Source organism: Aptenodytes forsteri, unplaced genomic scaffold, assembly GCF_000699145.1.
Source record: "Aptenodytes forsteri isolate BGI_AS27 unplaced genomic scaffold, ASM69914v1 Scaffold442, whole genome shotgun sequence".
In the NCBI taxonomy this organism is placed as follows: domain Eukaryota; kingdom Metazoa; phylum Chordata; class Aves; order Sphenisciformes; family Spheniscidae; genus Aptenodytes; species Aptenodytes forsteri.
Window position 1 is genome coordinate 1,055,042 of NW_008794003.1, and position 12,530 is coordinate 1,067,571.

The window sequence follows — 12,530 nt, forward strand, 5'->3', positions numbered from 1 at the left end:
AAACTAAGAAGTCCTTGGCTAGTGTAAGCATTACCTAGCAACAACTAAAACATCGGTGTGTTATCAACTTTGTTCTCATCCTAAATCCAAAACACTGTACCAGCTACTAGAAAGGAAATTAACTCTATCCCTGCCGAAACCAGGACAGAGCTGGACTAACAGAACACCTGGCTTGGAAAGTCTGTCAGAAAAAGCAGATGGGATACACTGTGCCCTTCTATAACTTAAAACACTGTTTTCTAATAACAAATTTCAGACTCCCGACAGCATTATTACGCATTTTTCCCCCCATAGCTCCATTACCTTTGGCAAAAGCTTTTAAATGACAGTTTTTTAGAGGTTACGCTCATTACTATCATCTTTTCCTATGCTTTCCAAGATGCCTGCAATAAGGCAAGGGACAGCGTAAGGGGAAAAAAGTATAAACCACTGCATTTTTTTCTATTAGGAATTTTCTGGCCATTTTGAAACATCAAGTTTCCATACTGAATTCAATAAAAACAGCCTCAAGATCTGTAAATATTAAAATATAAAAAACATTATATCATTTCTGGGATTCCAAAGTTAACACTATTTACCACTTCACTTAAAAGTCACTGAACTCAGAGTTTTGAGAAATACTCTCTTCTACCTGTAAGTGAAGTTTCTCTAAGTATTAAGTTAGCACTTGTGCTGGTTTTGGCTGTGACAGAGTTAATTTTCTTCATAGTAGCAGATATGGGGCTGTGTTTTGGATTTGTGCTGGAAACAGTGTTGATAACACAGGGATGTTTTCGTTACTGCTGAGCAGTGCTTACACAGAGTCAAGGCCTTTTCTGCCTCTCACCCCACCCCACCAGCAAGTAGGCTGGGGGGGGCACAAGAAGCTCGGAGGGGACACAGCCGGGACAGCTGACCCCAACTGACCAAAGGGATATCCCACACCATATGACGTCATGCTCAGCATATAAAGCTGGAAGGAAGTTGGCAGGGGGGTCGTTGCTCAAGGACTGGCTGGGCATTGGTCGGTTGGTGGTGAGCAATTGTTTTCATTTGCATCACTTGTCTTTCTTGGGTTTTATTTCTCTCTCTTTGTTATTTTCCTTTTCATTACAATTTATTATCATTATCATTATTCTTATTTTATTTCAATTATTAAACTGTTTTTATCTCAACCCACAAGTTTTCTCACTTTTACCCTTCTAATTCTCTCCCCCCAACCTGCTGGGGGGGACTGAGTGAGCAACTGTGTGGTGCTTAGTTGTCGGCTGGGGTTAAACCACAGCAGCACTTTGAAAGTCTAAACTGTAGTAAAATTTCAGAGATAAAAGTCTCCAGAAGCCTTGATTTCTTCCTCTTCTCAAAACATTCTAATTTAAATTTATCTATTTATTGTCAGTCTGTTAGTCTGGACTTTTAAAATTCAGTTTAAAAAAACCTTAGAAGAAAACGCTTAAATATAGTGTTGCTGGGCTTTTACTTTTTTTAAATCTAATTTGATAGAATTTAAACAAACTAATTGCAAATTACCTTGAAAACTGGATTATTACTTCAAAATGAGTACTGTCTAATTTTTACATGTTAGAAATGTGACATTAATTGCCTCAGCTCAAGTAGTATATAATTTATACATAAAGAAAGAGGTCATAATGACACAAAAATGCTGAAAAGCTACTTGCTCCATAAACAGGTAATATATACTGTGGAAAATTAGACTTGCATTACCATTTTTGAAAGAGTTTGGCTGTTCTTGTAACTTGCAAGAATAAGACAACTGAAAATGGTTACAAGCCTCTATTGACATCAATGGAAGGTCCAAGTGAACTTCCCTGCGGAGACCAACCAGCTCACACATGTTGCTACAGTTCAGCTAAGCAACACATGCTGACTACAGAGAAGTTCAAGTCTGCAGTCTATTCAATACCTATTCTCACTGCCAATACCATGGGAGTCAGATTCCGTAAGAAGATCCATCATGCAGTGCCATTGGAGATAACTCATCACTATCACTCATCTTCGTGATAACATGCTTGTTTATACAATTAGCAGCAGAGAAGAGTTTTAAAGATGACCTTGCTAACTAAGAGTATTCTATAACTAAACCTGAAAAAATATTTCTCATCATACAAATATTAAAACCTGAAAGTCTGCCAGATTAATTTAAAGAATTTGGACGTTAGCAACATTTCACAGTGTCTGCTAACTTGAAAACTTTAACACAATTTTTTTAACAAGTATAAATATTTATACAGATGATCTGTATTTAGGATTTAAATTTTCAGCCACATATGAAACACTGCATATCATCTAGTTCTGGACACGGTTCAAGAAGGCAAATAAGAATAGATTCATCAGCTTTCAGAACAAATCAAAGTAATCCTAAATTTTAAACCAATAGGATTTAATCACTTGCATAAAAATAGTTTCAATAGTAACAATTTCCTTATTCAGGACCTATATATAAACTGAAAAAAACACAAATTATTATCAGCTTCCTTTTCAATTCTTTGTTTAAATTGGTATTTAGAAGGAAACATAGGAAGTTATATAAATTGACATTCTATCAATGAATAGAATATTTTATCTTCTAAAGTTAATCATGTCTCTTCCAGTTTGAGCTACATTTGAACAAAACAAGCACTTTTGAGAAAGTTTTCTTACTAAGAGCCAAATGATTTTGCTCCCTTTTTTGGAGAATATGTGGAATTCCAAATCAGAATTAAAAGCAGGATTATACATCCAGATATCATAATTTGCATTAGTGTTTTCTAAACTTAAATATCAATACCTACTGACCAAAGCATTAATGTAATAATGCACTGCGAGCAGATGGTAATTACCAACCTGTTTTCTCTTCAATGTTACTGACATCATTTCAAGTCAGACTGACTAAAATCATTATTTGGCAATGAGGTATTATACCATGAGGCATTTTAAGTGGTACTAGAAACAGTCCACTATACTTTACACCCAACATAAAAAAGACCGAGGAAGTCTTCTGCAGGTTAGGCTTGTTCCAGGAGAAGTATAATCAAATTTCCTGAAAAGAAATTATTTATTACACAGAAACTGTGACAAGATAAATTCATTTTTTAAAGAAAAATAACCACTGAAATTAAGACAGATAATATAACCATCACTTATGGTTATAATTATAATATAAGCATAACATTGTTATCATGGGATGAAGCCATTTCTGAACATATTGAATTCAACTTTATTAAGTTCCTTGGATCAATACACTTCATGTACGTAATATCCAAAATTCAAATACTGTCTGCTCCTCTGATAGAATTTCTCCCATGAAGATTGGGGAGCATCCTATATATGGATGATGCAGACTCAAACCAAACCAAACCAAACCTCAATTTTCAATTTTACAGCTATATTTAAAAAAAAAATTAACTTTTTTTGGTTGTTCAAGTGCAGCCCGTGAATTTTGGCAGATACATCTTCATTAGGTGTTGGGCACTGATAATTTAGTGCTCCATTTTAAGTAACTAGCCATTTTGTGTAAATGCCAAAGACAATCTAACCTAGCATCTCAATCTGCATAAATCTCAGCTTCTCAGAAGGAAAAGATTTAAAATGCTATGGCCCTTTCCCCAAAAGCTACAGAAACTGTATGACAAAATGAACTTTCCACATCTATAAAATGCAAAATCCAGTGAACTCTGAATATTTTTATTGATATACTGTCTTTTGCGTCAGGCTCTCAAATAGTTGAAATACTTGTCAGCTGGCACTAGCCTGTCAAGAAGCACATACATACACACACAAGCACACACACATACATATACACACATACACAGCATATATATAGCACATACACATGTGCATGCACACACACACACAGAGTAATTTGTGACATTTTCTGGGAAAAAAAAAGAATTGACTTGTCCATGGATTAACAAGACCCATGCAGCAGAAGAAATCAAACTTCTCAGCTTATTTTTGAGGATGCAGTTGCATGAGATAACTGAGGCAATCTAATAGCATACTACTACCAGAAGGGAAAATCCTCCCCACCCCTTCCTTTGCTCCTGCTCTGGAATTCATCTGACCCCTCAGTGAGCCAATTCAGCCCATTAAGCTAGCATAAAATTATTCACTTCTTTTGCTGGTTCAAACCTCTACTAGCTTAGCAACCCTTTCAGTACCAGCAAGTTAACAGATCAGCTCAATCTGCTTATTTCCTACCTTACACAGCTCCTGCTTTCAAATGTCTTTCTAAATACCACAATATTCTTTATTTTAATTTATGACATTATCACATGGAGATCAAGAAACCCTAACAGCCAAAATGTATTGGTCAAATAAGACACAAAATATCCAGTAAGGATGCCAACCAACTCTCCAGTAACAGAAAAAACAAAGTGCTGTATCATTGCTCTTAATTTCTCTTTTAATCCACATTGGCATGTAAACCTCCAATAAATCTATCATCCACCCTTCAGCCCATTCTGGCAGTCAAAATTCTCTCATTAGTGTGGTGATGGGACATGAGTTCCTGATAACAGTAGCTGCTCAGAAAAACTGCAAGCAATGGCAGGAGTTCTGCAGTCATGCACAAACTTGAAACATTAATTTAGTCTTCTGTTCATGTCATTGCAAAGTACATTTTATTAAGAAAAGACAGGAGCAAACTATTTTTGTCATCTGTGCTTTTGTCATTAGATGCCAGTATTACAGCAACAGGAAAAGTAAAAAGATGACAAGTATTGTTTTCCACCACCCATTTCATATTTCTTTCTTCTAATTTTAAGTGCCTGTAGCCAATATATACCAAGTACAGTAAGTCACCAAATGGGAGTTGGAAAGCTTAATCTGTCCCTTAACATAATAGTCTGACTCTTCCATCAGCAATTTTTCTGTGCTTTTCACTTACGCAGAATGGACTCCTCTCCAAACAATAAACTGGCCAAGAATACATTTAATCTCTTATCCTATGTAAAATGCTCACATTAACACAGATATACAATCACATAATGAGACCCATTCTCAGAATTAATATGAGAAGAAATGCATCCTTCTGTTTTAAATGCAACTATTTTTCTCATACACAAAATGTCTGGTGAGAGTTTTACTTGCTGTGTAATTTCAAGAACAAACAACAACAACAACAACAAAATCAGGAAAAAGTCTCACTTGTGAAATATGGTTGATTGAAGATTCCATGCGTCGAAGTTGGGATGCCTGGATATCCAACATTTGGAGAACATTGTTGGCCAAAGTGTTGATCAGATAGGCTACGCTTGCTAATGACTGGGTTGTGTAGGCTTTGGTTTCTTCCAGGGCTCGCTGCTTATCTGCTGACTAAAAGCAGAAATAAAAGGTTTATTTAGTAAAGTCTCTCACACAAAGATTCTTGGAATGAACTCCTTTTGCCTGTCTTTAAAGGACAAAGAATTATACAAGTCAAACTAATTTTACAACAAATTTACCATTTTTCCTCCTTTCCATTCATTCCACAAAAGATACTAACTTTGTATTTTAAGAGTTTCTATACTTTATAAAAGGAATTAAGCTAGCATATAACATGCTTATCTTTTCTTGAAATACTTAAAAGTACAACTTTTTATACTGTATTTCAGCAATAAACATTAAAAGAAGTCTGACTATTTAGTTCTTCTAAACTTTGTACTTCAATTAGATCTCATAACAGCCTGCAAGGATCTGCCAAATACCATATTCCTCATCTCTCCCCATTATTTAGACCTCATTAATGCCACAAATGGTCATTCACAGTGAATGAACTATAATTACTCCCTTAAAATAGTAGCTGAATAAAATGTGAGAGGAATCACTTTCAAAAAGAACAAGTCCGTGTTTTCTTTTTAAACGTTTTGTGCTTTTTCACATTGTCAGTATTTTCTTCTATGAAGAATTAGTATGATCCATTTTTCTAGTAGTAGAGCACCTAAAAATATTTAGGCTATTAAGCCAGAAGACATCCATTACAAGTTTAAAAACATACATACATTTCAAACAACATTAAAAATAATAAGCTAAGAGTCTAGTTGTCAGGGTTCTGTGTTTCTCCTTGAACAATAGTTAACATCACTAAGATCTAATTCAGTACAAAGATCACAGATTAGAGCACTGGTAAAACATACAATTAAGATGCTAAGAAACTTCCCAGTTTCCAAGGCTTTGGAATACACTGAATTTCACTTTTAGGTGATCTTTAGCCACCTCACAGGCTGATGGTGCTGTTTCTAAAGCAACAGTTGACAAATGTTCTCTACTCCCACCTGCCTTTATAATACTATATTTCATAATTTCCTTTCCTTTTTATATTATTCACAGAGGTAGGGTATCAAGATTCAAGAAATGTGCTTTTATTAGAGGGGGAATATAAAGTCATTCCGTATCTTTCAGCACAAGCTGAATCTACCATCTGTTTTATTATATGTACTTTGGGAAACACTAAAAGTAAGCATATCTCTATTTTAGGAAAATAATTCTTACAGCCCAAAATATTTCCTGAGACCTTGTAGTAAGATTCTTAAAAGAAGATTGCTAGCTTTCAAGGAAAAAAAAAAACAAAAACCAACCCCACCCCAAAAACAAACCACACATGTGGACTTCAATTAAACACTCACAGGAAAGATATTCAACACTTTTTCTTTCCTGGCAACCTCTCCTGTGTCCACAAACAACAATGGTAACTTGGTTGGCCTGTTAGCATTCCTTCTTCTTGCAGGCCACACTGGTACCACTTCCTAGTCTGCTTCTACAAAGGAGGATAGCAGCAGTTGCTGTTCAGCCATACAAGAGCTCCCACCATGGTGCAGGAGGGGAGGAATGCTGTAGAAGGTAAGCATTCTTGCCTGGCTGTTTCTTTCCCATGCAGCAGAAACAAAACCAGACCCAGCAGCAGAAGGAACTGAAAATTTTAGGAGACGGCTTCTCAGGGCACAGTATAATGATGTTCCCCAACAGAGCATGCTTGTAAAGGCTGCCTTATATCCAGCTACAAAGAAGTTAGATAAATGCTACTCCCAGACCCCATTTAAGAACTCATGACTTTTAGCCAGCTGGATAGCATGTCTTGTATATAAAAGAGCTCCAAACTCAGCTTAAGGACTCCCGAATGAAGGAATACAGACTTTGCCTCTACTCTCACACTGTTGGCTTATAAATGCACTCTTTCTTTCCCTCTCCCTACTCATAACCTCAGCTCAGTATGCAAATATCACTACAGCAGGCATACATACCACCAGACACTTTCACAGCTATTCAAACAATTTCTGAATGGCAATAATAAAAATGACCAGAAGCTTGTCAGTTTTGCTCTGCAGCTGCTGACAAAGTCTATTTATAGAAGCAGAAACTGCTGATTTACATTAGCACACTGTACATCCAGAATAGCTGAGTAGAAGCCAACAAACACAGTATTTTTTCATTAATAGCCAAAGCGTTTGAGAACAAAAGGAAAAAAATCTATCATTTCAGAAATTATGAGCCTCTGCTATGGTTTTACTGCTTAAAGCAGCACAAATATGAATACGTGTTCAGAGCTAGTCCTTCCACTGATGTAACCTAATAGCTAAATTCAAGTCACCCCCATTCACACCAGTTCAAACCAACAAGGAACTGGCTTCTCAATGTTCAAACACATTAAAAATTTCATAAAACAACAATCCTATAAACACATTTGGAACTGTTATTAGCACAAGAACCCTTTTGATTGAGAGGTCTAGTTTGTGTATTTGGCTGATAACCTGAACAACTATGATTTGCTCTGCATGCCTTTATACAGAGCCCAAAATTTTCTGAAACAAACTGTACTCATGCTTGGCACAGCAAAATTAAAGTTTGAACTTTCTCCCTGTATACTGAAAGATGCAGAATGTGTTGAATTTTCAAATTAAAATTACTATTTGAACCTACTATTGTCAAGCCATTCCACAGCAACAACAACAATTAATTAATGAGAGCATTTTAAAACAATCAAGTTTACCCTAAAAACTTTCAAAACTTGGGTCTCACACAACGACTAGGAAAAACAGTCTGGAATACTTCCAGCAAATCTAAAGTTCCCCTGTGGAGATGTAACAACAAATGTCAGTTAAAATTTAACTTGAAATGGTAAGTTGTGTTTAGCACGTAATCTAACTTTTAATTTGGAAAGTAGATTTCCAGAGATGGTATCTTATCATAGGTTCCTATGTAACAAGCTACACATGTATATTCCCAATGGACATCAAATTATATTGCTTACAACTGCTGCCATGCTCGAACCTAGCAATGGATTTAGACAACTAAATGGTACACTGATAACTATCCAAGTATGTAACTATGTAACTAGAAGGATTTCTGCAAATAAGATCATGATTTCAAGTTATCAGGAAACCAAATTCAAATATAACCCTCATCAGACGAAGATCTGATACTCTGATCTTCAGAACACCAAAATACCAGCCAATATGCTTCATACCTGACTGTAAGGCAAGCAAAAAGTTTATAGCAAGTGGATATAGCAATACCCACACCTACCAAAATTCTCTAGAGAAAGATAAAAATACTAATTTGGCCCTAATCAAACTGATTCTCTACAGTAGTTTCAGTAACCTATGGAATACTGTTTCTATGTAGAATATTGAAAACAAGAGAAACATATTCTGCTACGTTCATTATAACACAATGAAGACTCGTTACCATGAAACTTAAGGATATTAACCAGAGTCCTTGAAGCCCTTCAGTTCTCAGAAATGTTGCAGTCAGCATGATCAAGAACTGGTAGCAAGTACGTTTTCAGTGCCCTGACCTAAATTACATGCTATGAAACAGACCATTGAGTATCTCTCCATTTTAAAGTTTTTAAGTATCTTTAATCTAGCACTCACGCACATAAAATTCTGCATGCCTATGAAAAAAATGGACATCATAACATCTACACACACACCACTCTTAGGGAAGCAATGCTTCCAACTGTTTCAGCTTGATCTGTACTTTTTTAAATGGATGTTAAATTTAAGAAATCAAAGTCATTGTTTGACAAATAAGTCTTCTACAACACTGCCAATATAGGCAGCCTCTCATTCCTATTCCTAACACATCCATTCAGTTGTGACAGTACTGTATTTGTAGGGCTGCATGGTGAATTGAGTACCTAATCTAGTTTACAAATAACCTAAGAAACAAATGGTTATTTTAAACTCCAATCAATTCCATTATCTTCCCTGTCATGCAAACTTGCAAACACTTGCACTAGCAAAATTAAGTAGAGGCCACAAAGGAAAAGCAAATCATGTTTGCTGAATTATGGTTTGAGCAACTAATCATATTATGGAGACACAGGTTCTAGTTTCATCAGCAGTACCTGTGGAAGTATAGGTCCCCAACAAAAACGGCACATTCCCTTTGCTGTAGTGAATTAGACCAGGAGGCGAGTCGCAAATGAAAATTACCTGATCCATAAACCAAATTATGAGTTTTCCCTCATCCAAACCACTGCATAGCCACAGAAATACAAGGAAGCACACAATCAAGAATAAGGAGGGAAGAACTATCCAGAGTTGCTCTGCTTGCTAGAGAAAAGGAACAAGTACTGGAAAGTAGACATCACTGCAGTTTTGCCAGCCCTCCACTACCTACAATTTTTTTTTCACAAGACCTGTGCACAGTGTCTCATTTATTTCCCTTAATATTTTTCCATTAACTGTGTTAAGAATGCTGCTGTGTATCCACCTCTTAAACTTCCAGCTTCGACTTTTCAAACAATGTTAAGAAGATACTTGAGCATCAGAGCTGTATCATCTTTACAGCCTTAGAAAGATAAAATGTTTGGATCATTGATGTCTTCTGTGCCCACATTATCCAATTTACATACAGCAGCTTAGCATCTATTCAGTTTATCATTTTTCTCCACACAATGCACACATCAGGTGGTCCACACTGAGTCACAAAGCAGCATCCTTTTCTCCTGCTCTCAGCAGTAAGTGAGAGTACCATTTTAACTCACCACATAGAGCTCATCTGATGCTCCTGCAAGCCACATATGGGGCCAGGACAGTATCAGCTACTATTGGGAGAGGCTGCCTCTGCTGCAGCAGGAAATGGTACCCCGTGCACCTAGACAGAGCTGCAGCCAGTGCTCTGCCCAGCTCTCCCCTGGAGAATGTTTTCCGTTTGTAGGAAGCACGCAATATAAAAAAAAATACAAAGAAGAAAAAATTGTATTGAATAGAGTGTGTGGGGCAGATGACAGAATAAAACATGCAGGAAGGTATGCAAAATGCCAAAATAATTTGGCTATATGAACGGTAAAAGGAAATCTTATATGCATATGGAGCACAAAAAGCAGGGCTAGAAAGGAACCGAGAATTTAATGCATTCTCCCATCCCAAAGTGAGATCAGCCAGAACATAGTGATAAAGCCTGTTATGCCACTGTTAAGAACTTGAACAATTTTGTACAAAAAGACAGCTATTAATACAGAAAGAAATACTATAAGGAAACAAATGATGGAGGCAACATGAGCACTATAGTAAGATTTACAGAATATCAACCCAACTAGATGAAAGAAGAAATGCTACCAAGAGAAAAATTAGAAGAAAAGACTTCAAAGACAGCAACATGTTAAAAAAGAAAAATACAGCTCTTAGTAATTGGAAAGAGCTAATTAAGAGACGTCTGAAAGTGGTGCATCAGAGGAAGCCCTAAAAGCTGCTGGCAGTTTAGTTGGTTATTGTATCTAGGTTTCTCTCCTGCTCTAGTTCTAAAAAAAATTTATTATTTAACCACTAGTCATCACCAACCTGGAAGTTCAAAGTTTTCAGCTGGGCTAACAAAACTTATACAACAAATTCTATTAGATGAGCCAAAAAGTCTGGACCTATGAGTTGATAAAGAAATTGTGTTTCTTATTACAGAAGATTAACACAAGTTGTTGCTTTTAATATCAATATGACAAAAAAACCCAAAAAATTATTCCAAGATTAATACTTAGTATTGAATTGGGGGGGGGGGGGAAGAAGAGAACTTTTCATTCCTGAGCCTACTATCACTCACAACTAGACTAAACCGAAAAATCTCTTAGAAAAAAGAGTTCTGAATGGAAAAATCTCAATTCCTACTCAAATCAACTCTTCAGCATACAATGCATTTACGCAGTAATATTTAGGTGTCAAAGTGGAAGCCGAGGTTAAACAGTTTGACATCAGACTAACTACACTGAAAGGTGTGTCCAGAATCCAATAATCACTTCCCCAACATATACATATCTTGCTATTGTTCAAAACAGTACTGTTTAGTGAAACAAAACTAGTATTTAATATATGTGACAAAAAAGTAACAGTGAAATTTTAAGAATGAGACAGAAGATTAATTTCATTTAATCAATATAACACAGTTGTTTCTTTTGATTACTGTTAATACAAACCCAAGTGGGCATTTGTCTAAAACCAGCAAGCAAAACCCCTCAGGTTTCTTTTGAGGTTGCATCAGCTTCAGGAAGCCTCAAGAACAAAAGCTGCATGCCACAGAGTTCAACAAGCTTGCGTTATTCAGTACGAAATGTGCCCAACTGTGATACTGACAAAGCACACTTCAGTTTTCCTTTGAAAAATAGAAGATTGAGCTCTTATATCATCCTTTCCATTTTATTTGTTGCTGAATTCCTTGAAGTTACTGAAAGCATCATACATAATTAAGTATTTCACACACATTTATTCAACTGCACAGATGGTATTTGCTTAGCCCATCCAAGTGCTTTCTGAGGTCCTTTCGTAAGCTAGAAAAAATGATTGTGAAGAAAACTGAGCATCATTATCCAATAATTATGCCAAAATCATGCCAAAAAGTTACATAACTGCCAGTGAAAAATACAATAGCTTTCTGTTTTAACAAACTACCTCATTAATTGCTTACTTGCTAAAGAATATCCCTTACTCCTTCTTCACTATCAGAACCACTCATTCCCAGCATGAAAAACATGTACCATACAATTTGCTAAGTAGTTGGTCTATAATATGCAGGTGAAACAAGCATGAAAAAGCAGAAGCAATCACTGACATGTGAGAACAGAAGGAAATGAGATCTCCCAGAGCTCCTGGAAAAATAAATGCCATAGAACTACCAGAAAACCTCAAAATTTCCCTTTCAGATTTGCAGGAGGATCCATGTATTCTATTACCACATTGAACACAGGGGGAAACCCAGTCTACCTGTTCTTTAGTATAACCAGAGCTCCAAAGTACTTGGAGTTGGTGGTAGATTTTTTTGTTCTCTGTCAATTGTAATATTATAATCTCTAAACTATTCATCTCTACACATAAACATTTTTCTCTACATAATTGCTTATTTGTGTAATTGCTTATTGTGTAATTTGGTGAATGGAGTTCAATCCAGTTGGCGGCCGGTCACGAGCGGTGTTCCCCAGGGCTCAGTACTGGGGCCGGTCTTGTTTAATATCTTTATTGATGATCTGGATGAGGGGATTGAGTGCACCCTCAGTAAGTTTGCAGATGACACCAAGCTGGGCGGGAGTGTTGATCTGCTCGAGGGTAGGAAGGCTCTGCAGAGGGACCTGAACAGGCTGGATC

The 12,530-nt window shown here is 36.4% G+C and overlaps 1 protein-coding gene across 1 annotated transcript in view; it reads right to left on the bottom strand.

Moving 5' to 3' along the window:
• The window catches only part of ABI2 (abl interactor 2), a 39,824-nt gene extending 34,617 nt beyond the window's left edge, over window positions 1-5,207 (bottom strand). Inside the window, exons 1-2 of the mRNA XM_019474677.1 lie at window positions 5,128-5,207; window positions 2,950-3,019 (exon numbers count right to left, since the gene is read on the bottom strand). Of these exons, the coding sequence (XP_019330222.1) occupies window positions 2,950-3,019; window positions 5,128-5,201 (144 nt within the window). The 5' untranslated portion in view covers window positions 5,202-5,207. The remainder of the gene's footprint in view (window positions 1-2,949; window positions 3,020-5,127) is intronic.
• Between the last annotated feature and the right edge of the window lie 7,323 nt (window positions 5,208-12,530).